At 32.3% G+C, this 26,292-nt stretch overlaps 5 protein-coding genes across 9 annotated transcripts in view; 2 read left to right on the forward strand and 3 right to left on the reverse strand.

Moving 5' to 3' along the window:
• Window positions 1-6: 6 nt before the first annotated feature.
• On the reverse strand, window positions 7-6,063 carry LOC116351514 (ATP-dependent RNA helicase dbp2-like). The gene is made up of 10 exons (XM_031783632.1): window positions 5,925-6,063; window positions 5,493-5,615; window positions 5,179-5,408; window positions 4,990-5,103; window positions 4,637-4,865; window positions 4,157-4,538; window positions 3,944-4,079; window positions 3,750-3,848; window positions 890-1,068; window positions 7-801 (listed from the first exon to the last, which is right to left on the reverse strand). Coding segments are annotated over exons 1-10 (2,172 nt in total). The 5' UTR covers window positions 5,927-6,063; the 3' UTR covers window positions 7-123.
• A 440-nt stretch (window positions 6,064-6,503) lies between these two features.
• On the forward strand, window positions 6,504-12,785 carry LOC116351515 (ATP-dependent RNA helicase dbp2-like). The gene is made up of 5 exons (XM_031783633.1): window positions 6,504-6,664; window positions 7,086-7,843; window positions 7,916-8,380; window positions 11,310-11,488; window positions 11,584-12,785. Coding segments are annotated over exons 1-5 (1,992 nt in total). The 5' UTR covers window positions 6,504-6,662; the 3' UTR covers window positions 12,172-12,785.
• A 1,668-nt stretch (window positions 12,786-14,453) lies between these two features.
• On the reverse strand, window positions 14,454-16,888 carry LOC116351517. Of its 2 annotated transcripts, XM_031783634.1 has the most exons (3): window positions 16,637-16,888; window positions 16,185-16,433; window positions 14,455-16,115 (listed from the first exon to the last, which is right to left on the reverse strand). In XM_031783634.1, exons 2-3 carry the CDS (start codon window positions 16,350-16,352, stop codon window positions 15,165-15,167), a joined length of 1,119 nt encoding a protein of 372 aa, XP_031639494.1. In that variant the 5' UTR covers window positions 16,353-16,433; window positions 16,637-16,888; the 3' UTR covers window positions 14,455-15,164. The 2 variants fall into 2 exon arrangements, with proteins under 2 accessions (XP_031639495.1, XP_031639494.1); XM_031783635.1 differs by lacking the exon at window positions 16,637-16,888 and having other exon boundaries at window positions 14,454-16,115; window positions 16,185-16,417.
• Window positions 16,889-17,878: 990 nt separating this feature from the next.
• LOC116351518 (collagen alpha-1(IX) chain-like) lies at window positions 17,879-20,693 on the forward strand. Its single transcript, XM_031783636.1, has 14 exons — window positions 17,879-17,990; window positions 18,093-18,720; window positions 18,793-18,876; window positions 18,947-19,072; window positions 19,149-19,208; window positions 19,326-19,452; window positions 19,533-19,583; window positions 19,661-19,708; window positions 19,839-19,873; window positions 19,962-19,971; window positions 20,044-20,096; window positions 20,199-20,226; window positions 20,296-20,313; window positions 20,392-20,693. Exons 1-14 carry the CDS (start codon window positions 17,980-17,982, stop codon window positions 20,562-20,564), a joined length of 1,452 nt encoding a protein of 483 aa, XP_031639496.1. The 5' UTR covers window positions 17,879-17,979; the 3' UTR covers window positions 20,565-20,693.
• A 1,398-nt stretch (window positions 20,694-22,091) lies between these two features.
• Window positions 22,092-26,292, reverse strand: part of LOC116351511 (BAI1-associated protein 3-like) — a 44,246-nt gene continuing 40,045 nt past the window's right edge. For all 4 annotated transcript variants that reach the window (XM_031783627.1, XM_031783628.1, XM_031783629.1 and 1 more), the window contains 2 exons: window positions 25,987-26,233; window positions 22,092-25,893 (listed from right to left, as the gene is read on the reverse strand). In XM_031783627.1, the coding sequence (XP_031639487.1) occupies window positions 25,802-25,893; window positions 25,987-26,233 (339 nt within the window). In that variant the 3' untranslated portion in view covers window positions 22,092-25,801. The remainder of the gene's footprint in view (window positions 25,894-25,986; window positions 26,234-26,292) is intronic.

Genomic DNA, 26,292 nt, shown 5'->3' on the forward strand with positions numbered 1-26,292 from the left:
AATGAACTTATTGTTCAAAATTAGTTTAATGTACATAATTCACGGATCTTCTTTACATCCACCACCATATTTTTGTTCTGTTTTGTTTAAATTTTTCCTTGTGCATCATATGGGTGGTTGTGTTTAATGAATCGGCGGTGGTGGATACGCAAACATTGCGTCCGATCCGTAGTTATTGTAAGGTGGATAGGCTATACCACCGGTACTATTTGTGGAATTGGTCATGGGAATTTTTGGTTTATTATCATATGTATTTGATTTGTTATCGTATTGTTTAAATTTGGATGTTGAATTTTGATAGAAATCATTATTTGATGATGTTTTATTGTATGAATCATTATTTGAGAAACGAGATGTTTGTTGTGTATTTGGCGCTGAGAAACGTGAACCACCCTCACGAATGCCATTACTTGCACCTCCGTAACGCATACCACCGTCGTTATTCTTGCCATAACGTGAACCGGTGTTTGCATTGTTCGACGATCCGTTTGAGTTAACGTTTGAAAAACGTGATGTGCCATTCATGCTGTTCGATGAAAAACGTGCAGGTCCATCATTGTTTGAGAAACGTGATCCACCGCCACCATTTTCATTGCGGTCTCTGTCGCGCTTAAATCCATTATCATTTCCATTAAAACCATTGGACCGATTGTTATTTCCATTGTTTCCAAATTGGCGACGATCGTTATTACCTCGGTTGAAATTATTTCCGCCATTATTTCCGCGACCGCCATAACGTGAATTACGATTGTTACCATGTGAATTCGATTTCGATAATTCAAACAGTTTTGGATTCACCACCTAATTAGAAATTGCAATAAGTAACATGAAATGGCGATAAAGAGCAATTTTTTTATTTTCTGAATGAATTTTGAGAATGCTTTTTTACCTGATTTGCTTCCTTCAACACCTGGATCAAATCATTGGCTTTCGAGGCATTTTGATAGGTGAACAATGTGTAAGCAGTACCGGTGTTATTTGATCTGCCTGTGCGACCGATTCTGTGAACGTAATCTTCGCTGTTGTTTGGGTAGTCGAAGTTGATAACGAACTTAACATCTTCCACATCTGAATAATTTCGTATTTATAGGCGAATACTTATTTGAAACGTTTCGTATGGTAATTTTCTTTTTCATTTTGTTTTAATATGGTATTGATTGGATATTTATTGTTGTTATCAAATAATAAAAAGCAAAAAAAAAAAAATGTTTTTTTCGAATTGTTTGTGAACATAAATTCCTGATTATGATAGAACCAAAATTCAGAGCAAATCCCATGAAATGAAATTATGTGCGAGCCGAATTTCATTTCATTTTCTCGATAGATAGAATTTACTTAAATTTATTGATTTAAAAACAAACGAAGCTAGAACGTGATATTTGGTATCCAAATTTGGTAAAACGAAATGCTGATCGTTGCTTGTGTTGATTCTGACACCAACCAGTCATGCCATTCTGTTTGAACATTGCAGTTGGAACAGAACACATCACATTTTTATTTTGCAATATCCATGCTTCCCCAGTTAGTTTTCATAATCACTACTAGTTTTTTTTGTTTCGTTTTATTTTCATTAAGCTTGTATTCTTAACGCATTTATCCCATATTTTCCATTTTGACCAATGTCTTTTAATATCGTTTATATTTTTTGTCATTGCATTGTCAAGAATACTCTCGCGTAAGATGGTCCATCAAAGTCAACAAGCATATGTTTCACAAATTTAGTTCATAAACAACAAATAAACAAATGGTATATTTTCTTTTTTTTTTTTTCCTCTGTCTTTTTTTACTTTTTTTTCGCTATTTCTTGAAATGTCAGTCAAACAAATTGGCCGGGAGTCTGTTTCTATTTCACTTGTACTGAAAATGTTTAGTTCGGCTTCAAACAAATTGTCTAGTACTATATACGTGTACTTATTAAGACACATTATCATCATAATCCATAAGCACTTTGTGTGTAGTGACGTTTTTGTTGTTGCTTTGTCAGTATGCTACATTTGAATAGCATAAATATCTCGAACAAAATTCAAAATGCACTTGCTATTGATTTGCTCTCAAACTGGTCGCCAAACTCTTCGTTTACATGTTGCAAATCAGTATTCGGTTGGGTAGCAGTAGCCTTGTGTCATCAGCCACAATGTATAATTGTATAATGTGTCACAAAATGAACTTAACATTTACCAAAATCAATTTAAACTTCTTTGAAGGCCAATGATTTATCGAATTAACGAACGAATGCACAAGGTGATGATGCTATATCGCTGCACGCGTGAAATGAACGAGTGACAGCAGCGACCAAGCATTCCGAATTTTAACCGATTCCAATGTTGTGTTTTCATTTATTTTGGTTTTTCAGTGTGCCATTCACGGATAAATGGCAATGGCATATGATGCGCTTTCGAATTTGGCTGATGTTAAAATTACTCTACCAATTTACCGACATATAGTAGTAGAAAATAAATAAACCGCACTATCTAAAAAAATCGCACTTAGAAATATCCTGACATCGCAATCGAAACCTTGTTTGCCACCGTTTATGTCGACGATGGCAATGGGAAAATTGGAGTGGTCTTTTGCTTACCGAACTACGTTTCGTTGAGATATGGTTTTTATTTATTCGATTTCTGTGTGGTTTTTATTTTCTAAATTTTGGTCTTTAAATCTTTATTGTGTTTTTACATTTGATTTGTCGATTTTTCATTTGTAGATAGATGCGGCAGGCGGTGACATCAGATTCAGGTTGAGTATTGAAAATCCGATGCACACCAGCAAAAAAAGCAGTGAAATAAAACACGTGCCGATGAACAATGCAAACAACAGAACACACCCAAAGCTAAATAACAAATTGGTTTCAAGTGGGTTTTTTTTTCTCTCGCTCTCGAAATCAATTAATCAATAATTAACACACAATTCAACTGAGACGCACAGCAGCTATACAAATTGTAATTATCACCGCAGATAACGTTTTATTTGTCTTTAATCCAGTATTCACTGATGCATATTCTTCGATGATTTGATTATATAACACTGTCCTATTGACCGTGTACATTTCTCTGCATTAATGATGTACAAATTCACGATGGATACTATCGTTGTTGACTGAAAAATTGCAAATAAATACGCAACAAAAAGAAAATACCGAGTACTTACCCGTATACAAGTGTACGTTGCGTTCGTTGTGGCCGGTTTGTAAACGATGTGCCCCGCACACGAACTGCCCGCACGAACACGATCGATTTTGAAGTGAATACTGGACATAAACACTATAAAATTTGTTTTGCGGTGATGACATTTAGATAACTGATCATTTGGAATCGCTCGAAAACGTCAGCTTCGATTCCATTCCTTTATCATTATTTTGATCTTTTTTATTTCTCCTGTGTATATTGTTGTATGTGTGTATGTGCGTTATTTTATATTACGTTGTCAACTCTCGTTCGTTTTCATTTCGGTATTTTTTTTCTTTGTATTTTTGCATTTTGGAAAGATACGGAGCAAACAAGCCGACACATTTCAACTAAGCCGACGGTTATACGGAATGTGTAACAAAACCCTTTGGCCATAAATCATCTGACTGACCTTAATCCCAATCTAACCTTGTCTTACGTAACCAATGAACTTGCGATATTGGTTATTCTCTAAATTAAAAAATGTTTACTATGAAGCGAGCGATTGATCGATCGTTCGATATATTTCGTGTTTGTTTTTTTTTTCTGTTGATCAACCAATGCACTGGCCACAAAAACTCTTACCTAAGCCACGAGCAGCAACATCAGTTGCTACTAAAATCGATTGACGTCCATTTCGGAATGAACTCAAAACATAGTCACGTTCTTGTTGTGTTTTATTCCCTGTAATTGTTGAAAAATTTTATTTAAGAAAAAAAACGTATTAATTTTTTATTTAGCGCAATCGTTTTTTTTTTCTTTTTCATTTTTATATTTACCATGAATTGCAACTGCTCGCCAACCATTTCGACATACGGCACGAGTTATTTCATCAACGCGACGTTTTGTTTCAACGAAAATAATAGTCTTTGTCTCTGGTTCGCCCGAAATTTCTTGCAGCAGAGTCATCAATTTCTAAATTCAAAACAATACATTTTCAAAATTGTAAAATTTACGATATTTTTAACATTTCAATTGAATTGTTTACATACTTGTTCCTTTTCATATTCTTCGCAAACGTCAACGATTTGCAAAATATTATGATTAGCAGACAGATTCAATGAACCAATGTTTACTTGAATGTAGGAATTGAGAAATTCTTCGGCCAACATTCGTACTTCTTTTGGCCAAGTGGCGCTCCACATTAACACCTGACGATCGGGACGAATCTGTTCGATAATCTTTCGAATTTGTGGCTCGAAGCCCATATCAAGCATACGATCGGCTTCATCAAGAACAAGATATGTGCATCTGCGCAAATTTGTGGTTCCTTTCTCAAGAAAATCGATCAATCGACCCGGTGTTGCGATACAAATTTCTACACCACGCTCCAAGTCTCGGGCTTGTGGTCCTTTCGGTGCACCGCCAAATATACTACAAAGAAAAAAATTCATTTCGATGAATTATCGCATCGTACCGAAGTGAATTCACCATTTCAGTGTTCATGTGATTGTTTCAAATTAGTAACATACCAAGTGTTTTTAAGGTGAGTGCACGAACCAAAGTCATTGGCAACTTGTTGAATTTGCTGTGCAAGCTCACGAGTTGGAGCCAAAACAAGTACAATTGGACCATCTCCGCGTGACAAACGTGGCTGATTATTGATATGAACCACAGCTGGCATAATATATGCAAGCGTTTTTCCCGAACCAGTTTGTGCAATACCAACCATATCGCGACCACTTAATGCAATTGGCCAACCTAACAAAATGAAATAATTATTGCATTATTTTGCACATCTGTTTTAAATATATTTTTCTTAATTTTTAATTAATTTATAGAATTTTTTATGTAAGTAAAACCATTCCATAAAATTTAGCCATACCTTGAGCTTGAATTGCAGTTGGTTTTTCGAAGCCACACTTTTGAATTTCGCGCATGGCATAATCGGGGAATGCACCCTCATAAAATTCCAACAATGGTGGTGGGACATCACGACCTTTCGAATAAAAAAAATCATTTCATTTAAATTAAATATTCAAAAAAAAAAACATCATCGAATTTCGTTGTGTACCTTTAGTGGTGATTTCATGTTTTCGATGGAAACGTTCAATTTCTTGCGGTGTACGATGCAGCACTGATTCGCATGGACTGTAGAAGTTCTTTTGGAATGGAATTAGTTCAAAATCTTCCCATCGAACACGTCTTAAACGATCGCCAGGTTGTTGTTGATTTTTATTATTTGAATATCGATCACCGCCTGAATTCGGCCCGTTTCGTCGATCCGATGATCTGTTATCATCTCTATTTTTTTTTTTGAAATTTACATGATAGAAAATTTATGAATTGAAAACGCACACAAAATGTTAAAAGAGTAATTATATTTACCGTCGATAGGAACCACCGCCACCACCCATAGGTCCACGGGATGGGCCAGACCCTCTGCCCATATTATTGTTGTTATTATTCCGACCAAAGTCAGAGTTTGAGTTTCCACGATCACGATTAAACCTACGCACGATGCAAAAATATTATACCAAACAACAAAAAAAAAATTAGATAAAGGTCACAAAAACTTGTTGTATGTTTCTTATGCAGCTTCCGTATTGAATGTAAATAGCACAACAGTCTACTTTTAAATTGTTTTCTGTGCTCTCGCTCTCTTTCACAAGCATTATGTATATATTTTTTTATGTAAAAGGCAGACATGTTGAAAATAATTTATTACGAAAACACATAGATAAATTAATAACCAAAAGAAATGCACTCAACAATTTAATGTGTGTGATTTATATGTGTATCAAAAATAACGTGACTTACATTTTTTCTTTTAATACACAACCTATTTATCGAATGGTTCAAATTAAATTGATTTGCTGTTTTTGATGAGGAAAAAAAATTCAGAGCTTCCAACTTTTCGTGTTGCAATATAACTTACACAGCAGCTCACTGACTCATACATGCATATACACATTTCACCCGATGTATAAATCATGCATACACAGCAATGACGTATTTAGGGCGCATTCACAGTGGTCACTGTAATGATGCTCTAACTTGATGTTGGAGAAATAGTCTATCAAAGAAGTTTGTATAAAAAAGTGAGCCTTTTATGTGTTTGCCTCTCTCACTCGCGTTGAAATCCACATTTGAGTTATATAGACGTCTCACTCAGTGTACAAGGTTCTTTTTTTTTGCAAATTCATTTGAAAAAATAATAATAAAAATGGTTGTTTTTTAATTAAATATTTTATTTATTCCATTATATGTTTGATTTTTTTGGTTCAAAACATAAAAATTAAATACATATAGCGTTGGGGTCGACTTTCTCTTCAGCGACGTTTCATAACTGTTGTGCTGTGAACGAGACATGTAGCTAGGTTGAACGAAAAAATCAATACATACGCTGTTTCCTCAATTCAGTGTTAACTCACATACTGTGTTCGCCATTTGTGCTTTGTGAACAATTCTTCTGAATAAATAACTACTGACCAAAGAAATTTCAATTAATTTCTGTTTAAATTGACATCAAAAGAGATTTTGAAAATTTCATCAAAAATGTAAGTATAATTTCATATTTTTTTTGTCAAAAGTATTTAAGTTAGCCTTGTAAGCAAGTCACATATTTGTGAGTTTCATACGCTTCTGTAGCCATTACAGTATTATACAGACGTAATAAATGGAGAGCGAAAAAGTTACCTTTGCCTAGTAGCAATGGATTATAATGATATTTGAGTTGAAAACGTAGTTCTGTTGTGTGAAAAAAATGAATCGCCATCTTTTTTTTCTTCAACTAATAAAATATTATCGCTTTGAAATACGAAATTTCTATAAATGGCGTAAGCCATATAATCATTTGATTAGATGAAAATTTTCCATTCCATTTTAAAAATCGATTTTGATGATTTTTGTTCATGAACTAATGCGTGTGTGTATGTGTATGTGTGTGTGATTTTTTTCTTTCTCTTGTGTATTCAATAGGTACAATCAAATGCAAAGTACAAATGGAAAATTCAATGATCGTTTTCGGTCACCATCGAATGGTATTCGAAATGAACCGTACCGAAAACCATCATCGCCTGTATCAAAACCACAGCAGGCATCTCAAAATGGCAGCAATTTGCGAGCCATCGATTGGACCAACATTTCGTTGACACCGTTCCGTAAAAATTTTTACACGCCGTTGACGAATGTTGCACAAAATGACATTGACACGTTTTTTAAAAGCAACGAAATTACGTTGCGCGGAAGTGAACTGCCATCACCAAATATGGAATTTCATGATGACATGTTTCCTGACTATGTCATGACCAGTGTACGACGACAAGGCTTCGAAAAACCAACGGCAATCCAAGCAACCAGTTGGCCAATCGCATTGAGCGGCCGTGACTTGGTTGGCATTGCTAAAACTGGTTCGGGAAAAACATTGGCATATGTTTTGCCAAGCATGATCCATATTAACAATCAAGAACGTAGAAAACGTGGTGACGGTCCAATTGCATTGATTTTGGCACCAACACGTGAGCTTGCTCAACAAATTCAGCAAGTATGCCACGATTTTGGAGCGAACGCACGCGTGAGTAACACTTGTATTTTTGGCGGTGCACCAAAAGGTAGCCAAGCCAGAGATTTGGAACGTGGTGTTGATGTGGTCATCGCAACACCGGGACGATTGATTGATTTTCTTGAAAAGGGAACTACCAATTTACGTCGATGCACTTATCTCGTTCTTGATGAAGGTAAAACAAAATGAGACGCTTTTCTTTTATGCACCATGTTAATAATATTTTTTATTATTTTTTATATTATAGCTGATCGCATGCTTGACATGGGCTTCGAGCCTCAGATTCGTAAAATCATTGGTCAAATCCGTCCAGATCGTCAAGTATTGATGTGGAGCGCAACATGGCCAAAAGAAGTACGAATGTTGGCCGAAGAATTTCTCCAGTCCTACATTCAGGTGAACATTGGTTCGGTGAATTTGTCGGCCAACCACAACATATTGCAAATCATCGATGTATGCGGCGATGAAGAAAAACAGGATAAACTGATGCGATTGTTGGGTGAAATAAATGATCCCGATTCCAAGATCATTATATTTGTTGAGACAAAACGTAAAGTCGATGATTTGACACGGTCAATAAACCGAGGCGGATGGAAAGCATGTGCTATTCATGGCGATAAATCACAACAAGAGCGTGACTACGTATTAAACGCTTTTCGTCGTGGACGTCAAGCAATTCTGGTGGCAACTGATGTTGCTGCTCGGGGATTAGGTAAGATTACGTGAACATGTTACTCATACCAAAATCAGACACTGTAACCGTGTGTTGATTCGGTGAACTCAATGGCTTAATTTCAAAGAGAAAAAGAGAAGAAGAATTGAAAGAAAATAATAAAAAAAGAAAACATGGGGAACATGCGAGAAACACACGCGCACACACTGAACATGAAGAGCGAGAAGAAACAATTTTAAAAAGAAGTAATGCGCATCCCAAACACGGATCTTTTTGTTACATTCTAAGATTGTTTATCTCACTTTTTCTCTTTTTTTTTTGCTAATTGAAATTTTACATATTTTTTCCGATATAATAATTGGAGTTGATATTCGATGGAATGGTCAGTTGATCACTGCTGCAATGGAACAAGAGTGATTGATTTTTCATCGAATGTCAAACCATTTGTTACATACATTTTATTTGATTTTATTTTTAACTATTTTATATTATGATGATGATGTTATTATATGAGTGGTAGAGAGTAAAAATCGTTAATTTAAATCCAAAATTTATACTCAAGTCAGTCAGATATATTGTGATGGCCGAAAAATCTCTGCGCTGTTGCTATGTAAAAATAGTGAAGTGTTGTTTACCAATTCAATTTTACCTAAGCACATTTTTTAATTTTTCTCTCAATGATATTGATTTTAAAATCGTGTTAAGTTTTTTTTTTGTTTTCAAAACATTTCCGAAAAAAATAACGAAAAATGGAGTCAATTTCAAAGCAGCATCAAATTTTCCAAAACAAAGCACACACAAGAGAAAAAACCAAACGATGTAAGGAAACACAAGTACGGTTTATTCTTCTTCAAATCAAATTTGATTTATTTAATTTAATTATTTTGTTTGTTATTCTTGTTCTTTCTTGTTCACATTCTTGTTGTAAAAAAAAATGAGTATCTTCCACTTTGTAACACAATTTTCTTCTGTTAAGTCATCGCATAATCGGAATCGAAATCGAAATTGAAACCAAACATGAAAATGAAGAACTTTACTTTTCCAAGTATTCACATTAATTTAGTGGCGAAATAATATGTCTGAAGCATTCCTATGTGCGGTAGTTGTAGTTGGTTATAAATATTCGTCAGTTTTTAACTCATCTAGCACCGATTATCCTATCTGTTTTGAATTTTATGTAAACTTAGAAACGATACTGGATGACTGCATCAGCAGGTAAGTAGGTCTCATTATTTGTTCACTATTTTATACACACACTTTTCATTTGACTTAATTCTATTTCTTTTTGGGTAAAATTTCGTTAGAAAAACAAGTATGTGTAAAGCTAGGCATACGATTTTTTTTGTGTTTTGTTTTCATAAATTTTTTTTCATTGAAAATTGATGTCACTTCATTTTATTTTTGTCTTTCTACTAATAGTTTTTTTTAAAAGTGAATACTGGGAAAATGTAGTCGATTATTGTATGTGGTGTACACCTACATACAAGAGGTTTTTTTGTTGTTTTGCTTCAATGAAAACAATTTTAATTGATTTGTTGAAATGGATTTTGATCTTCGACATGTGGACGCTTGTGCTATCTTCAAAGGCTTTCGAAGATTGTTCAAGTTCTAGTTATGACTGTATTTTATAAGAAAATTTGTTTTTTTAAGCATTTAAATTGGTTGGGATTTCCTTCTGAGTCCTGCCCATTTCTGAGTGTTCGTGCTAGAGATGTTGAGGTGCTGTTGTCAACTCGTAAGGCGTTGAATTCGAACATGAAAAATAATAATAGTAATAATGATAATTTTGGACTCCATGATGCCTTTTATGTATTTTTCTTGAGCTCATTATTCCTATTTACTACTTTTTTTCTCATTTCCAGTTTCTTTGATAAATCACTCACTTTTTTTTCTCTATCGCCCTTCCATTGTCTTTTGATAATTTTTGGGCTCAACGGAAAAAAGAAACTAAGTAGTATGTATTTAAACATTTACTATGCAGGGACGTAAAATTGAAACAATTTTTCGAATTTTGGTCGTTTTTATCTATTTGACTGACATTTACCGATGTACTTTCTAAAAAATCATAATTTTATGTTTATTATATTCATGAAAAACAAATAATGCGAAAAAACCACATTTACGTAAAAACCGATTATTTATCATATACGCAAACTTAAACGAAAGCAGTATATGATAGGCGTTGAACTTTTGATCTCTGAACCTAAAAATTTCTGCGTTGTGAATGTATTCAAATAAACAGAAATAAAAAAAAATTATTTCACACATAAACACACAAATACACACAAAAATAGACCAAACCAAAACGATAACTATTGACCGAATGCATGTGGAAGAAGCGAATTTTGTTGGTGCCAAGCAACTTACCGTTTTAGATGTGAGGCATGCTGAAAAATTCCTTTTTCACCTTCAGGTAATCCAAACCAAGCCAAAATGACTAGGGCCAAATCAGCTAAATGCTTTATACTTTTGTTCGTTTATTACCCAAATAACGCTAATCCAAGAAATTCCATCGTTTTTTTTTTACTCGTTTGATAAACGAACAGTTATTAATTTTTTATTTTCAAATCACACACATGTAATAAACGCAAAGGTATGTAAACGAAATGGACTAATTTTAAACATACACACATACATCTCTTGTTTTTGTTGATGCTTTTTTGTGTTTAAAACATAGTTATTTAATTTTTTTTTTTTTTGCATAAACAAACCAATTCAGGTCCAATAGTTTTTAAGGGAAAATTTCATTAAAAAATTAGTGTGATTTAAAGTGCAACGTAATAGAATTTGGTTTTTTTCGTGAATTGACATTCATTGACGAATATAAGAAACACAAACAAACATTATCTTCATAAAAAATTAAAAAAAAATGAGTTGATTTTCTATATATTTTTGTGAAAATAATTGTTAATTAACAATAGAATTGAACTAAATTTATACTTCCCATATCCACGATCAATGAATACAGATGTTGAAGACGTTAAGTTCGTTATCAATTTCGACTATCCGAACAACAGCGAAGAGTATATTCATAGAATCGGTCGTACCGGCCGATCGAATAACACTGGAACGGCATATACATTATTTACCATTCAAAATGCATCAAAAGCCGGTGACCTGGTTAATGTGCTGAAGGAAGCAAATCAGGCAAGTCATTGAAAAATGCAACATTTCAAATGAACAACAAATCTTAATGGATTTTTTTTCTGTTTATTTTACATCGTTTCTTTTCAATGAAATAGGTTGTAAATCCTCGACTTTTGGATTTGGTAAAGAAAGGTGGTAATGGATCAAACCGTGGCAAATTTAATCAACGCGGTCGCCCAAATGGTGGCGGTATGAATGATTTCCGTAATCGTTCACAGCAAATGTCCAACGGTCAACGTCCAAATAATGGTGGCTATGGAAATGGCGCTAATCAACGTCCAATGTCACGCTTCTCAAGTGCACAAAATGGCAATGCATCATATCAGCCACGGACATACAATGGCAATACTGGAAGTACAAATCAAGCGTATACACCACGATCCACAGCCTCAAACTATTCATCGTCAGCTACAAAGAATGGCTATGGAAACTATGATGCATCGTCGGCTGTAAATGGTTCGTCAGCAAATCAATCCCGAACCACTGCCGATCAATCCAAGTATAATGGTTTCCAATCGAAATCATCTTCAGTTATTCCAAATGCTTACGGCCAACAGCATCAATCTTATATGTCATCTGGCATTCCTTCTCTCTACAATTTACCGCCACCATCTCTACCATATAATACAGTTCAATCAGTTCCATTCAACTATCCACCACCAGTTTTACCAGTTAAAAACTAAATTCACTCGATAAAAATTTTTCTTTAATTGCAAAACCAACAAACTTTTTATGTGGTTTTCATTTCTCTATTTTTAGTTTTTTTTTAAATAATTCATACAGATATTCGGTTATTTTTCCTTCATGTCTTAGCTAGTGGTGATATTTGTGGTTTTATTTAATCTCAAAATTACACCTAATTATACTATGCTTTACGTTCATATTAATTTTTTTTATCTCATAGAAATCGTCATTTCTAAAAAAATAAATTGTAGACTATACTTATATTCTTCTTAAACTCGCTTTTGAGCGCTCTATTTCCGTTTCAATAAAAACACTAAATTGAGACACCTTTTGCCCTTGCAAAATCATTGCACGGTCGTTGTAGCAAATCAGATTCCTTTAGCAATTATGTGCTAAATTCAGATGGATTTAAAATGATATGATCCACTTTAAGAAATATTTTTTATCTACGTGCTCAATTGAATCATTTCAATGAGATTCAAAAACAACAAATGGCACCATTACTTTACATCATCAAAACATACATACACCACACACAAAATAGAAATAAGTCAATATCAAGCAAATTAAGTGCAAACTAATTAAAAAAAAAAACAACAAAAACGCGTTCAATTCAAATAATGAAAGAGGCCGTTTTAATTCATCGATAAGTGAGTGAAAAAAAATCAAAAAAAAAAAATTAATTAATTAAAAAATAAATAAAGTAAATTAGAAAGTAAATTTTTGTGTTTTTTTTGGAAAAAATATCGAAAATGATATTTTGTCAATATTTTGAATTAATTTATTTGAAGGCAATAGAAGCTTCATCGGAAATCATTGTTTTCGAAAAGAAAACTGTAAGGTAAGAATATAATTTTTGATGTCGGATTAAAGATATTATCTACAATAAATCATAACCTGCATTTAACCGAGAACTAGATATATCGCGATAACAAGCATCAAATTGCATAAATCTTCAAACTATAAAGATGTTAATTTTTCATTCCACCAAACTTGTAAAACATGGAACACAATCTTGTTTATACAGCATTTGCAACACTTTCGAAATATCCATACATCAGTAATTGCTATCTATTGTATTACTAGAGATAGTTGTGATTTAACAGTTGTTTTTACACATAATTTTCGTCTACTTAATTTTATTGTTTCATGCAATGAACTCATGGAAATTCCATCGTTTTTATTTGCAAATGCTAAGAGAGTTGTGAATGTTGATTTGTCATTCAATAAAATTAGTGTCATCAGAAATTTTGCATTCGGTCATATGCACAATTTGGAGAAATTGAACTTGGAAGTTGGAACTACAGCTTGACAAAATCGATATGTTATTAATATGTTGACCGCTAACATATTGATAACATATTTCAATAGTTTTTTAATAAGATAAATCTTATTAATTTCCGAAAAATATGTTATGAATTAATAAGATAAATCTTATTAACGCGAACATCATTATGTTATTAATATATTATCAATTTTCCAAAAATATCGTGAAAAAGTAACCTGGATGGAAATCAACCAAAAAGTGAAGTATTTTTACTATGAAGTTTTCGGCTCAGGGACATAAGTGCCCGGACGGACGGACAAAAACAGTTTAAGTATATTACGTACGTACGGTCAAAATGTCCGTACAAACACGAGCGACATTAGTGCCCGTACGGACGGCCAATTCTTTTTTTTTTTGCAACTATAGAAATGAACATATATATTTTTTAAAAATTCTTTGGAATACGTACGTACGGTCAAAAATATGTTCATGCGAGAAAGATATCGAAACGTATTTCGTTTCGTATTTTGTTGATATAATAGTTTTTTATATTGGGCGCAGCGTCTGATTTTTTTCTATAGTAAATTTATTTACGAATAATTTCAATTTCCATAGCAACAAGTAACCATTCCTATAATCATCGTGGTCCTGATTATAGTTGTAACCATACTGATTTGCTTTTCTTCTCAAAAAAGAATACCCGGGAAATCCAATTAGAATTTAGGTGATGTTATATTTTTATAGTGAATAATCCAAGTTGATATTGTCATTAAAAAAAAAGTCATAAATTATAGCGCCATTTCATCACAATTAAGATTAGCATGACTCAGAGTAAAGATAACTTCGATTTATTTCTCGGTGTCATTATTGCAAAATCGAATGCAGAAATTCTAAAGATTTTTTTTTTATTGAAAAATATTTTCGCAATTTCTGATAAAAATGGTAATCAAATATTGTTGTCTCCATCTATAAAAACGATAATGGTGTAAAATAAAAAGACATTTTTTTTATTTTCGTTCACGTAATATGTGTTTATTTGCTAATTTATTCTTCTGATAAATACGAATTTTAACAAACGTTTCTTTGATTTGTATTTTGTTGTATTTTTCTTATTAAATATCGGGCCCAGTATTGAGCAAATTTATCTATAAATTATGAATTTCATATCTAAATCCGTGTAATTTTTTACTCTCATTATTTTAAATATGTAAATATTGGCTGCGTATAAAAAAATCCAAAATTCCATGTTATGCCTCTTTTCTGATCTCAAATGAGAAGAAGAAGAACAAAAGTAATAATTATAATAATGATGGGAAAATAAAATTTAAACCAATCAAATCAAATTAATGTCAATGATTCACTCAATTCAAACTAATTTTTGCAAGTGCATACACACAATTTTTCAGATGCACCTAAAATGACGTGTTTGTTTTATTTTGCATAGAACTTGAGTTGTTGTCGCGAATGAGGATAAAAATCATACGATATCATCAGAATGCAATCTGATAATAATAATAGGTAAATTAATGTAATGAACGAAATGCGTAATTGAATGATTGGAAAACTATGTTTTCCGACTTTTCTGAATTAATTGAATTCACATCAGGAAAAGTGTCGTGTATAAATGAATTGAGTTACACCATATACACACATATACACATTTAGTTACATAAATATGCCTCTAGGCCAATTAAAAATTAAAAATTTGACATTTGCGAAATGTGGCTATGAAAACATTGCTTCGTAAACATTTGTGGACATGGGCTTGGGGAGATGCAATTGAAATTCGATGTAGCTCGCCAATTCGTCAATTGTGACATCACAGTTACTTGAGTTCATTCGCGCTTGTTGCGAACACGACGATGAATTACTGCTGTTGCTGCTCATACTGTTGTTCATTGCACTAATGCCAGCGCCGACAATCATTCGATTGTTCGATGAATTTGTGCTGTCGTTTGTTGTTTCATTCGTTAATGAAGCAACAACCGAGGCGGCTGCAGTGGCTGCATCATTTTCAATCTGATTTGCTTGCAGTACTTGAAAGTTTTTTGTTTTGTGCAGTTCGATAATTGAATTGATGGCTGGTTCCGGTGTGGACAACGACAAATTATCGCATTCGTTGACCAATGACTTAAAATCAATGACGTTTGAATTATCATTCAATTGCCAATTCTGTATTCTATGCATCATCACATTGTTTGTATCGGTTGTGTCAGACACCTGCTGACATTCATCCAATTTAGTTGTGCTTAATTCAGTTCGATTTGATTTGGTAATAGCACAATTTGCTTTGAGCTCCACATTTGCACCTTGATCACATGATTTTGGACCGAACCACAATGTATTTCGTACATTTTCCATTACATTGGTTTTCGATTGTTTTTGTTCAGTGGCCGGTTTTGAGTCGCAACACGATTTACTCTGAGTACCATTGTGATATATAGAACGGCCAATCGATTTTAGAATCGGTTCACGTAGAATCGTTAATTTTTTCTCGGATAAAACTTGTGATTTCTCCTTATCACGATGTTTGAAATGAATCTGCTTGTTTATATTATGCTCGATACACTGACTTACATTACTGCCACGATGTCGCCAACTCTTGTTACCACACGATTTACTACTATCTATGCTTTTACAATTGCTACATGTTGGCCCAAATAGATCTTTGGTTATCTGTGTGTAAAAATAATATTAAAAGTTTAATGTTTTTTTTTTTCAATTGTAATATAAACGATTGCTTACCCGTTCGTCAATATCGTTTGCTGTAGACAATTGCGAAAAGAAGGGATTCTGATTGTTGTGTTCGTTGTTTGCTTTGCAGGCTGACTGTGAATGAGAATAATCGGGAACAATTTCCAGTTTTTGTAATGAATCCGGAAGAACTTGATCATCATCGACGTCAGACGACATTTTGACTGTGTTCAATGCTGATTTTTCAATTGTTAATTCTTCGTATTCCGTTGGCGTGTACACAAATCACCGATTTATTTTCTACGATAAAAAAAATGATAAATTTGGTTTTTTTTTTAATTTAATTTTTAATCGACACAAATCGAATACTCTGTGAAAAATTACAGCGAAGGAAGAAAAATAAATTTTGTTGTCATGGATACATGACTTGAATAAGGAAAAGACGAATATTATGTGTGACGTCAATTCGCGACACAATAATAACAAAGGAAATTTTCACTAACCTGATTCAACAAATTTTTGTTTTTAACATGCTCATGTCAACTTCGTATATGTTTTCTCTATTTTCTCTAGGTATATATTTTTATTTACACGTTTCTGTAGTCTATGACCATCAAAACGCACCAACACATTTGCTTTCTCACCTTAAATTATAAATGTGCCGAAATTCGAAATGTTAGAAAAAATTCAATTGCGAAATCAAAAATGAAAACATAAACAGACGATGAAGTGCATTAAAAAATATATTTGGTCTGATCTTGAAATTGAAAACACGGCAGCCATATTGTTTTTCAGACAGTTTCATATGTCGTAATATTGATGTAGAGGCGCTTACAACACACTTTGTCACATGACGCGTAATTCACATGTAGAGCGCGCAAAAATTCAAAATTTGGTTTTTGTACGTGATAATGGTAAAATTGACGGGATTTATTTTATTGCCTTTGTATTGCCTTTGTATTGCCATTACGATACGAAGATGATTTTTTTTTTCCACATTTTTTCTTCAAATGCGAAATTTTGCACGTTATTATATAATAATATTATTCAGCTTGGATGTGACGCTGATAATTAATGTTTTTGGCACTTCAATTGATTACAGTGAACAAAAAAATTCATATTCATTCCGTTGACAAAATCAATATTGAATCAAACTTTGGACCATTAAAGTAGCAGAATTCTTTTTACTGCGACGATTCGAAAAATTCTAAAATAAATCATTGATCAAAGTGTAGTATTCGTCAGTAATATTTTTTTATCTAATGATTGCACAAGAAATAATTCGTTGGTAGTAAAATGATCTATTTAATTTTTTCTATCACTATCCCAAAAGCAATACTCGAAGAATGCCAAGTGGTCCAGTTAATTTCGCTCAATTATCACAAGGAGTAAATTAGAAGAAATCGATCCATATGCTTAAATTAAAAAGTGAAGAAATATATGACAATGCATTTAGGTCTTCTTTCGATATTATTCTTATTATGTCGCCGCACACAAAAATTATTGTTCAAATGAGCAGATTTTTTTTATTGTCAAATTGAATGAAAAACTCACATTAAGTGTGAGACACAAACACAATAAATCGAATTGAATGCTCAATTGATCGCATTGATGTGTAGAGTATGGTTTGAATTTTTGGCTTATTAATGTCAACACATTGATTAATTAAAATGTTTTATGCGTCTGTTGGTTCAATTGAAATAATTCAAAATTGGAATGCCTTTGAAAACATGTTAAAACCAAAGGAATATTCAGTTTCTGCTTACAGTTTCGATAGATTCATTGCTGTGATCGGAAGAGAAGTTTCATTGTTTCATTTTATTCCAAAGACATACCACTGAAAAATATGATACTTAGGTGAATTTAATACTTAGTTTATTTCACAAATTTTTTTCTTCGTAAAATTGCGAATAATTTCACATTTTTGTTTTAAAATTATCACATTGATTGGATATATAGATTGCTGACAGTGAGTTTTTTGTGTTTGGCGAGCATAGTCAATTCCCAGTGCCCGAAATGTGCATTCAATCGTGACAATGGTGTTTTACCAACGATTGATTTGATTCGTGAATTTCATTTGAGTGAATCGGTGGAAAAGTATGAGACGACGGTTGGTTCAATTTCGTCACAACAAGCATATCGATTGCACGAAGAATCAAATTTAACCGTTAACGCATTTCAAGCATTTCCAATTGGAATTCCATATCATTTTTGGTTTGAATCGACATTCCGTGCACTTGTACAACCGCTGCAACCTTTCTATCTGTTTCATGTGACCGATTCACAAGGCGTTACACAAATTAGCATTACATTAGACACGGTTCAGCATTCAATCGGAATTGGTTTACCAGCTGTTGGCGGTAATGTACAGCGTGTATTTTTCCAGCATTCAAATTTGTTCGATACAAATTGGCATAAGTTGTTGGTAAGCGTTTTAAAGGACAAAGTTAGACTGTGGATTGATTGTCAAGAAGTATTTGGAGTTCGTGGTGCATACGAAGAGCCATTGTTGCCACGTCCAAAATTTGATGTTACCAATGGTTATTCTCACATTGCACGCTATGTCGACGAAACAAATCAATATGTGGTACGCATATTTTTTTTCTTCTCTGATTTTTTACTTCTATTTCAAACTGATTCTTTTTAAACAAATGTTTAGAATACAGCACAGATTGATTTGCAATGGATGGTGCTCGGCTGCGAATCAACACGTCCAGTTGTACCAAGCTGTGAGGAATTGCCAGTGAGTATAGTTGAAATGTAAATCGTGTATGTTTGTACAAATGTTCAAATAAATAATTTATTCACATCAGCAATATCAAGAGTCAATAAAACCAGATTCACCGCTTGTATTGCCAAATTATCCACAACCAACGATTGCGCCAATTATTCAGCAAGAGTGTCCGATTCAATGTCCAGCCGGACCACCAGGACGCGATGTAATTTTATTTAAATGCATTATTATGCCAAACAAAAAAAAATCGATTTATTCATTTTTTATTCATTCCATTTAAGGGATTTGATGGCCGTAGCATTGTCGGTGAAAAAGGTGAACGTGGTGAAAGAGGATTTCCGGTAAATCAATCATATTTTCTAGCACTTGTGTTAAAATCTATTGTCAATCGGATTAAAATTTCCTATACCGATAAAAACCAATGATTGTACACCATTATATAATTATATTGAATGTAGGGAGAGTCGATTATCGGTCAAAAGGGTGAACCCGGATCACCTGGTTTAATAGTAACTCGTACAGAGGGTGGAGAGCATCAGTTCGGTGAACTTCAAATTCGAGAAATCTGTGGAAATGTGTTAAAAGGTGACGGGGCAACAATGAATTATCATATTTTCACTGAATTTCATTTTCAACGCAAATTGCTTTTGTTTTCTTTCATATAGAACAACTTGATGCATTGAAACCGCAATTAATTGGACCAATTGGACCACCAGGTTAGTTTAAATTAATTTAAAAATATATATATGAATAAATTGACAAAGAAATTTCAATTTGAAAATGTACAATTCAGGACCGCCAGGACGACCAGGCAATGGTAGAGCACGACCAGGGCCAAAAGGTGAATAAATGTTTAAATTTAAATTGTGCTAACCGATAAAATTCACATTAACATATGAAAGAGAATCCGTATAAATTACTTTCAATTGAAGTATTCAACTTTTGAACATTTTGTTTTTGTTGTTGTGTAGGCGATCGTGGAGACGACGGTTATCCTGGTTTGCAGGTAAGAAGTCAATGTTCAAACAAGAAAATAACAAAAAAAACTCGATTTTGCTTTGAACGTTAATATATTCAAATTAATATTTTTACAGGGTGAAAAAGGTTTGTTATTCTATGCGTAAATGGCTCAGAATATTGAGATGTACGACATAAAAACATTCTAATGTACAATAGGCGATAGAGGTGCCAGAGGTCAAGATGGTAGACATGGTTCACCTGGAATTCAAGTAAGTTCATTCTTTATTAATATTTACTTTTGGCACTTGACAATATTTATGAGAAGAATCATTTGAATTTTATTATTCGAACCGTATTTTATTACATTTTAGGGTCTACCTGGAATAGAAGGTATAGCAGGTAATTAAAAAAAAAAACGCTTTTTCATACAAGAAATTGAAAATAACCATTTTTATTCGGAATTTTCAGGACCGCCCGGACGACCAGGCAAGTAGACATTGACCAAATTTGTAAATTTCCATTTTTTTACGGATCATATACTTTTGAATTGATAAAATTAAATAGGCGACCGCGGTCAAGACGGTAGAAATGGAACGCCCGGCTCACCAGGTGCCCCAGGTCAATGCCCGAACGATTGCTATTACACTCAAATGTACATGCAACAATTACAAGCAGCTCAAGCTCAACAGCAACAAAGCAAGGGCCCATCTCCACTCAGTTTAAACATTAAAGGATAATTAAATGATGGATGAAACAACGATTCAAACCTAAACAGAAACAAATAAAAGCCATTTGAACGATTTTTCCAATGTTGTATACAATGAATTAAATAATTCGAAATAAAATGAAGTCAATTATCAGTATTATTTTATAATCGTATTTATTTCGGGTGTGGGTGTGTGTTCAATATTCATTACATTTTAGATTTCTTAAAATAAGCACGCAAATTACAGGATGTCTTTTCTTGATAGAATTTTAATTAGTTTTGCATCGATTTATCTAGATTATCATCATCATTTTCAAAGACTTTTTAAATAGAGCCAAAATCATATTTCAGTTAAAATCAAATACAATTTCGCAATGAATTGAAGGGAAAAAAATGAAACAAAAATTGGTTATTGTTTGAGAATCAATAATTCCTCTTTGTGCAAATAATTTCAATATATTCTTTGTTCCATTCATCGACAAAAAAACACTAGCTGATTATAAACATTATCAGCAGCAAATGCATATTGAATAGAATCATTTTAAATTTGTTTCGCAATATGAATCAAATTAAATTATTACGTATTGGGTTTTGAAGACGTTTGTGTTCAAAATGAACATGGCATATATAAAACAATATATAGATTATCTTTGTTAATAAACTGTATCGCGTTCATTTATTAAAAGTGTATGTATATCAAATAAATGAAATAAATTCATGAGTTTCAAATGAACAGAATGGCAATGGCAATAAAGCAATAGCATCAAACAAAAATTATTTTTTGAAGAGGTTTTTTTCTGCCATTGCGTCTGTTTTGATCGTGAATAATGTATGATTTTTACTTTTTCTTTAATCAAATTGATAAGTTGTTGTTTTTTTTTCGGCAATTTAGGACACATATTGTGAGAAATGATAGATGTATGTATAAGAGTAATATTATCCATTTCATGTTCATTTAGGTTTGGGTATGTGTGTGTATATATAATATTTATTTCAATAAAATTTCAACTTCTTCATTAAATTAAATGTATATTGTTTTACTATGGTTAACACGATTTTGCGTCTTCCAACAAATAAATTCTCTTTGTTTTTAGTTTTTATTTACAAATAATTCACTGTTTGTACTTTGAAATGGAAATGTTTTTTTTTTTTTCTTTCTTGCGCACTCATATGATTTGAACATCATTTCCTTATCATCTGTTTATCCATTTGTAATAGTTTTGAATTTACCTCTTTCGTTTTCTCTCTTGTTCTAAATGTGTAAACAGTTCTTAATTTTTAAGAGTTGATGCTTAAAAAAAACAAAAAAAAAACAAAAAAAAAACACATCATACAAGCAATAAGCAGTTTAAGAATGTACATATACACATATATTATGGATTATGGATGGTTTAGTGCAGACAATATATTTAGCTGTCGTCATCAGCTGGATATTACAGCTCATCTGGATATCGTCAGCAGATGATATGAAGTGAAAACAATAGAAGTGATTGTTATAGGTATATAAGCTTGTTATATACTGGTATTACTATAACAATCACTTCTATTGTTTTCACTTCGCATCATCTGCTGACGGCATCCAGATGAGCTGAAATATCCAGATGACGGCAGCTAAATATATTGTCTGGTTTAGTGTATCAATTCACATTAAATCTTGATTCATTTTTTTTTTGTTTGTTCATTTGTTGGCTTTGAACAATGATTTTTTGTGTGTGTTCTTGCTTCTAGGAGGAGAGGCTGTCTTAAATTTCTTATTATTTCAAAGTCATATGTGTTTGCGGTTTTTGCTGTAAATTCTGATTTTCTTTTGTTTTCTCAAAATAAATTATGGTTTAAATATTCACAGCTAGATATATACTCAATATGATTTTTTTTAATTTCTTTGGACGTCACACTTGTAAATGCCATAATAGAATGTTATATGTGACTGAGATATTTTCATTACAACCAACGTTTAGTTTTACTAATAATAAGTGCTTCATGGGACTTAATTTATTTATTTATTTTTTTATAATCAAATTGATTCATATATTTTATATGATTTTTCTTTTCGGACTTTTCAAATTTTGATTCGTCAAAGAATGAATGTTCCGTAAATATATCTTTTTTTTTTAAATTAGGTATTTTAGACAAAAAATTATTTGAATGATTTTTTTTTTGGAAATGGAATAGAAATTAGGGTATCGTGCACTTCTTAGAGTGCTCCAGGGGCGTAGAAAATTATTGGAAATAGATTCGAAGGCATCTGCGAGAATATTTGCAATATATCTAATAGTATACTTACTGTGTATTTTGATGGAATGTGTGCGATTGATTGGCTAAAAATTAAAAAAAGGAAGATGCATAATCTTCTCCATCTAATACATTGCACTCGTTTATATTAGGCCATAAAAGAGTGAAAAAATAATAGAGATGTGGATAGGTAAACATCGGAATCAAAATAATTCACTTTTCTTTGTCTAATTTTGATTTGAATCGAATATATGTATGTAGAACTTTTGTTTTGTGTTACATTGATGGTGTTACTTTAGCTTGATAGCTTGTAAAAAGAAGTGAAAAAATGTATTGCGCTTTAAAACGTATAAAATTTAGTATAAATATTTAAATTGTCACTTGTTGTTTTTATAAGTTTTTTTTTTTATTTTGCAAAAAAATATGTCCAAAATTATGTCTTTGGTAAGTGTTCCATTTTTGTTGTTGTTTTTGTTTCATTTAGATCAAGTTATAGAGTGTGTTCCATATTTCATTGATTTCGATTTGTATTGTGTGTCTTCTTTGTTTTGTATAAAAATATTTATGTGTATGTGTGTTGTACGTAAAATTTGTATATAGGAAGAAAAAATATTCGAAGAATGAAATTGTTAAAATATAGTGGGCGTTGATTGATAGAGAATGGACAAGGCTTTTGATGGGAGATTATGTTATATAATATCTATAAGCTGAGGGAGCTTCAATTTCAACACCGAAAGCCGTATGTCACTATACACTATACACTATAATTGTTTGTAGTTTGTTACTTTAAATGGTAAATATGTTTTGACACGTAATCATTTTAATCTTTTGACGCTCATATGCATAATATATTCTTTATTTCATTCTATATCTATTCTGCTATTTATAGGATAAAATTAGTCGTTGGAAAAATTATCGGTGAATTTAAATGTGAATCAGTCATTGCTGTGTTCAAATAATATTTCGAAAAATACTCTTTATTTGGTTTGATTTCTGAAAACATTGAGTGAAAAAAAAACGGTAGATATTTTGATTGGATCAAGATCTTTGATTGGTTTAACTTGTTGGTCTTTAGATAGTTTTGGAACGGTTAGATTTAAGCTCGTCGTGCTTTTTAAAAATAATAAAAAAACGAGAGTTGTTCTTTTTTTTATTTCGTTTGAGGTGGGCATTTCGAAGGGAAAGATTGATTCAAGTTCCTGAATTGAATTGAATAATTGAAATGTATTCTTTCATGCTCACGTATCTGTGTGTGTGCTTTTGGATGCAGAACGTTTAATTCAAATCAAATGAGAAAATGTAAATTAAAATGAAGTTCGCTTTCAATTTTCGCACAATTTTCTGAAGAAAGTAAGACTTTTGGATATGCTGAATTTTTGCGACAAATCGAATGGTCAAAACGAAATAAAAACTATCTTAAAAAGAAAGGAATGCCAAACACATAAAAAATACAAAAATTTGGATTACTCTTCTAAGTTGTATCAATTTTTTCCGAACAATTTCTTTCAAAAAAAAGATATTCGGTATTCAGTTTCATAGAAAGATTCAATCGGCTCAAAAAAAATGCCAGCCTAAATTTGTCTCAGTTCCAATTTCGATTAATGAATAAATATGCGACGAAAACAATTAAGAAATAAAACGAAACTAATAAGCATCCATAATTGTTAGTGTTGGCACAATAATTCTATTGAACGAATATTTAGGACTGTATGATTGTTCGATTTAAATATTTTGTCCTCGATTTTACACAAACACACAGACAATATTTGAAGAATTCTCAGGAATCTGTTTCATCATATATTATTATTATATCGTATGCATATTGGAATTTGGTAGTGTTATACATTTCCAAAAATAAATTGATTGTACATAAAATCAACTTGTATATATATACTATGTGTATAGTGTCCTATTTTTCAATCTCATCGTCAATAAGTTCTCACAAAGCTTGAATTTGAATCGACACCATATATAAAATACGATTGTGTGTGATAATTCCTTGTAAAATATGTCTCGTCGGTTATATGTAATGCCATTTCTTTTTCATGACCCCTTTTTGTTTTGTTAAATAGCACACACTTCTATTCATTGCAAACAACATATTTTTTGGTAATATTATTTTTATACTCTCACAGTGATGTGTATGTTTATTTTTCATTTTGGATTGTTATTCTGTTTCTAACTGTGGTACACTTGCGTAAGCACACTCTGTTCAACCAAGTAGTTGCTAGTTAAAGAGAAGATCGCATATCAACATTGATTCGGCCGAGAATCGAATATTCGAGAGAAACTGTGCTTCAATTGTTTTTATTCATCGAAATTCATTTTTGAACGTTTCACTTTTCGTTCGATGTCGTTTGGCTGATTGACATAGAATATTATCCAATTGAGTATCGACTGGTTTTTTTTTTTCAAATCTTTTTCTTTGCTATTGCGTAACAGAGTTCCATTCATTTGTTTTATTATTCTGTTCATCTTTAATCAATTGACAGGCCATGTATACGCTTCCAAAATATTATGGATACACACTTATTCATTTTTTTTTGAGCTCCCAAACTCGCAAACTTTTTTCCATCTCCCCTTTGGTTTTCTCTTCTTTCTGTGTTTGTTATTTTTTTTTCATTTCTTCTCCTATTAAGTATTATTTAGTTGATGCGAACGCGCGTGCACAAGGGTCAAAATAAATTAAAATTTTATCTAGTCAGTGTTCAATCATTTTGTCATTATTAATTTCTGATGATTTTCGCGTTCCAATCATTTCATCATTTTTTGCGCATACATTTATTTGGGCAAATGACATATTGAGTGGTTTTCTATTTGTATATGTGTGATGTGTGTATGTATTTTAGCCGAAGCCGAAATTTAATATTGCGACAAAATGGCTATAAAACTAGAGTGCATTTAATGAATCGTTGAATTACAAAAGTTGTGCATTTACTTAATTTCTGAGAGGGATTTTCATTTTTTTGTCTGTTTGTTTCATTATTTCCATATGGATTCGTAATGTTTATCAAATGTTTTGTATGATTAATGAGATTAAGATGCGAGTCGAGCTTTTTGCTTACGCACAAAATCCATGGCTTGTTTGTCGCTTGCACGTGACTCTAAAATTTGTAGAATCGGATGATCTGTCATTCAAAAAATAAACGGAAAATGAAGCGAAATTGAATCGATTAGTTATTCTTTTTGTGCACTTAATCAATCACATGAATAAATCTTACTTTTATCGTTTTGTTGCATTAATGGCAAATCCACCTGCTTTAGTCCGTGAAAATTGTCTATGCTTGTACTGTAATCAGCCACACCAGGAATATTACCTAATGCCAAAAACGCTTCGCCAGCAAAATCATTTGCGGTTAATACATCATGATCCATAACCGTAAATGCAATCATTGCACCTTCAGCCAAACATTGTTCAAGTGTTACCGAAAACTCGAAACATTCGTCAAAGTTTGGATTGAGAGTTTTCTATTTGTAAAAAAAACCAAAATCAATTGATGATGAATCGAATTGAGCAACTTATCAAG

This window comes from Contarinia nasturtii, unplaced genomic scaffold (genome assembly GCF_009176525.2).
Source record: "Contarinia nasturtii isolate CC-2019 unplaced genomic scaffold, AAFC_CNas_1.1 Cnas_scaffold_5584, whole genome shotgun sequence".
In the NCBI taxonomy this organism is placed as follows: domain Eukaryota; kingdom Metazoa; phylum Arthropoda; class Insecta; order Diptera; family Cecidomyiidae; genus Contarinia; species Contarinia nasturtii.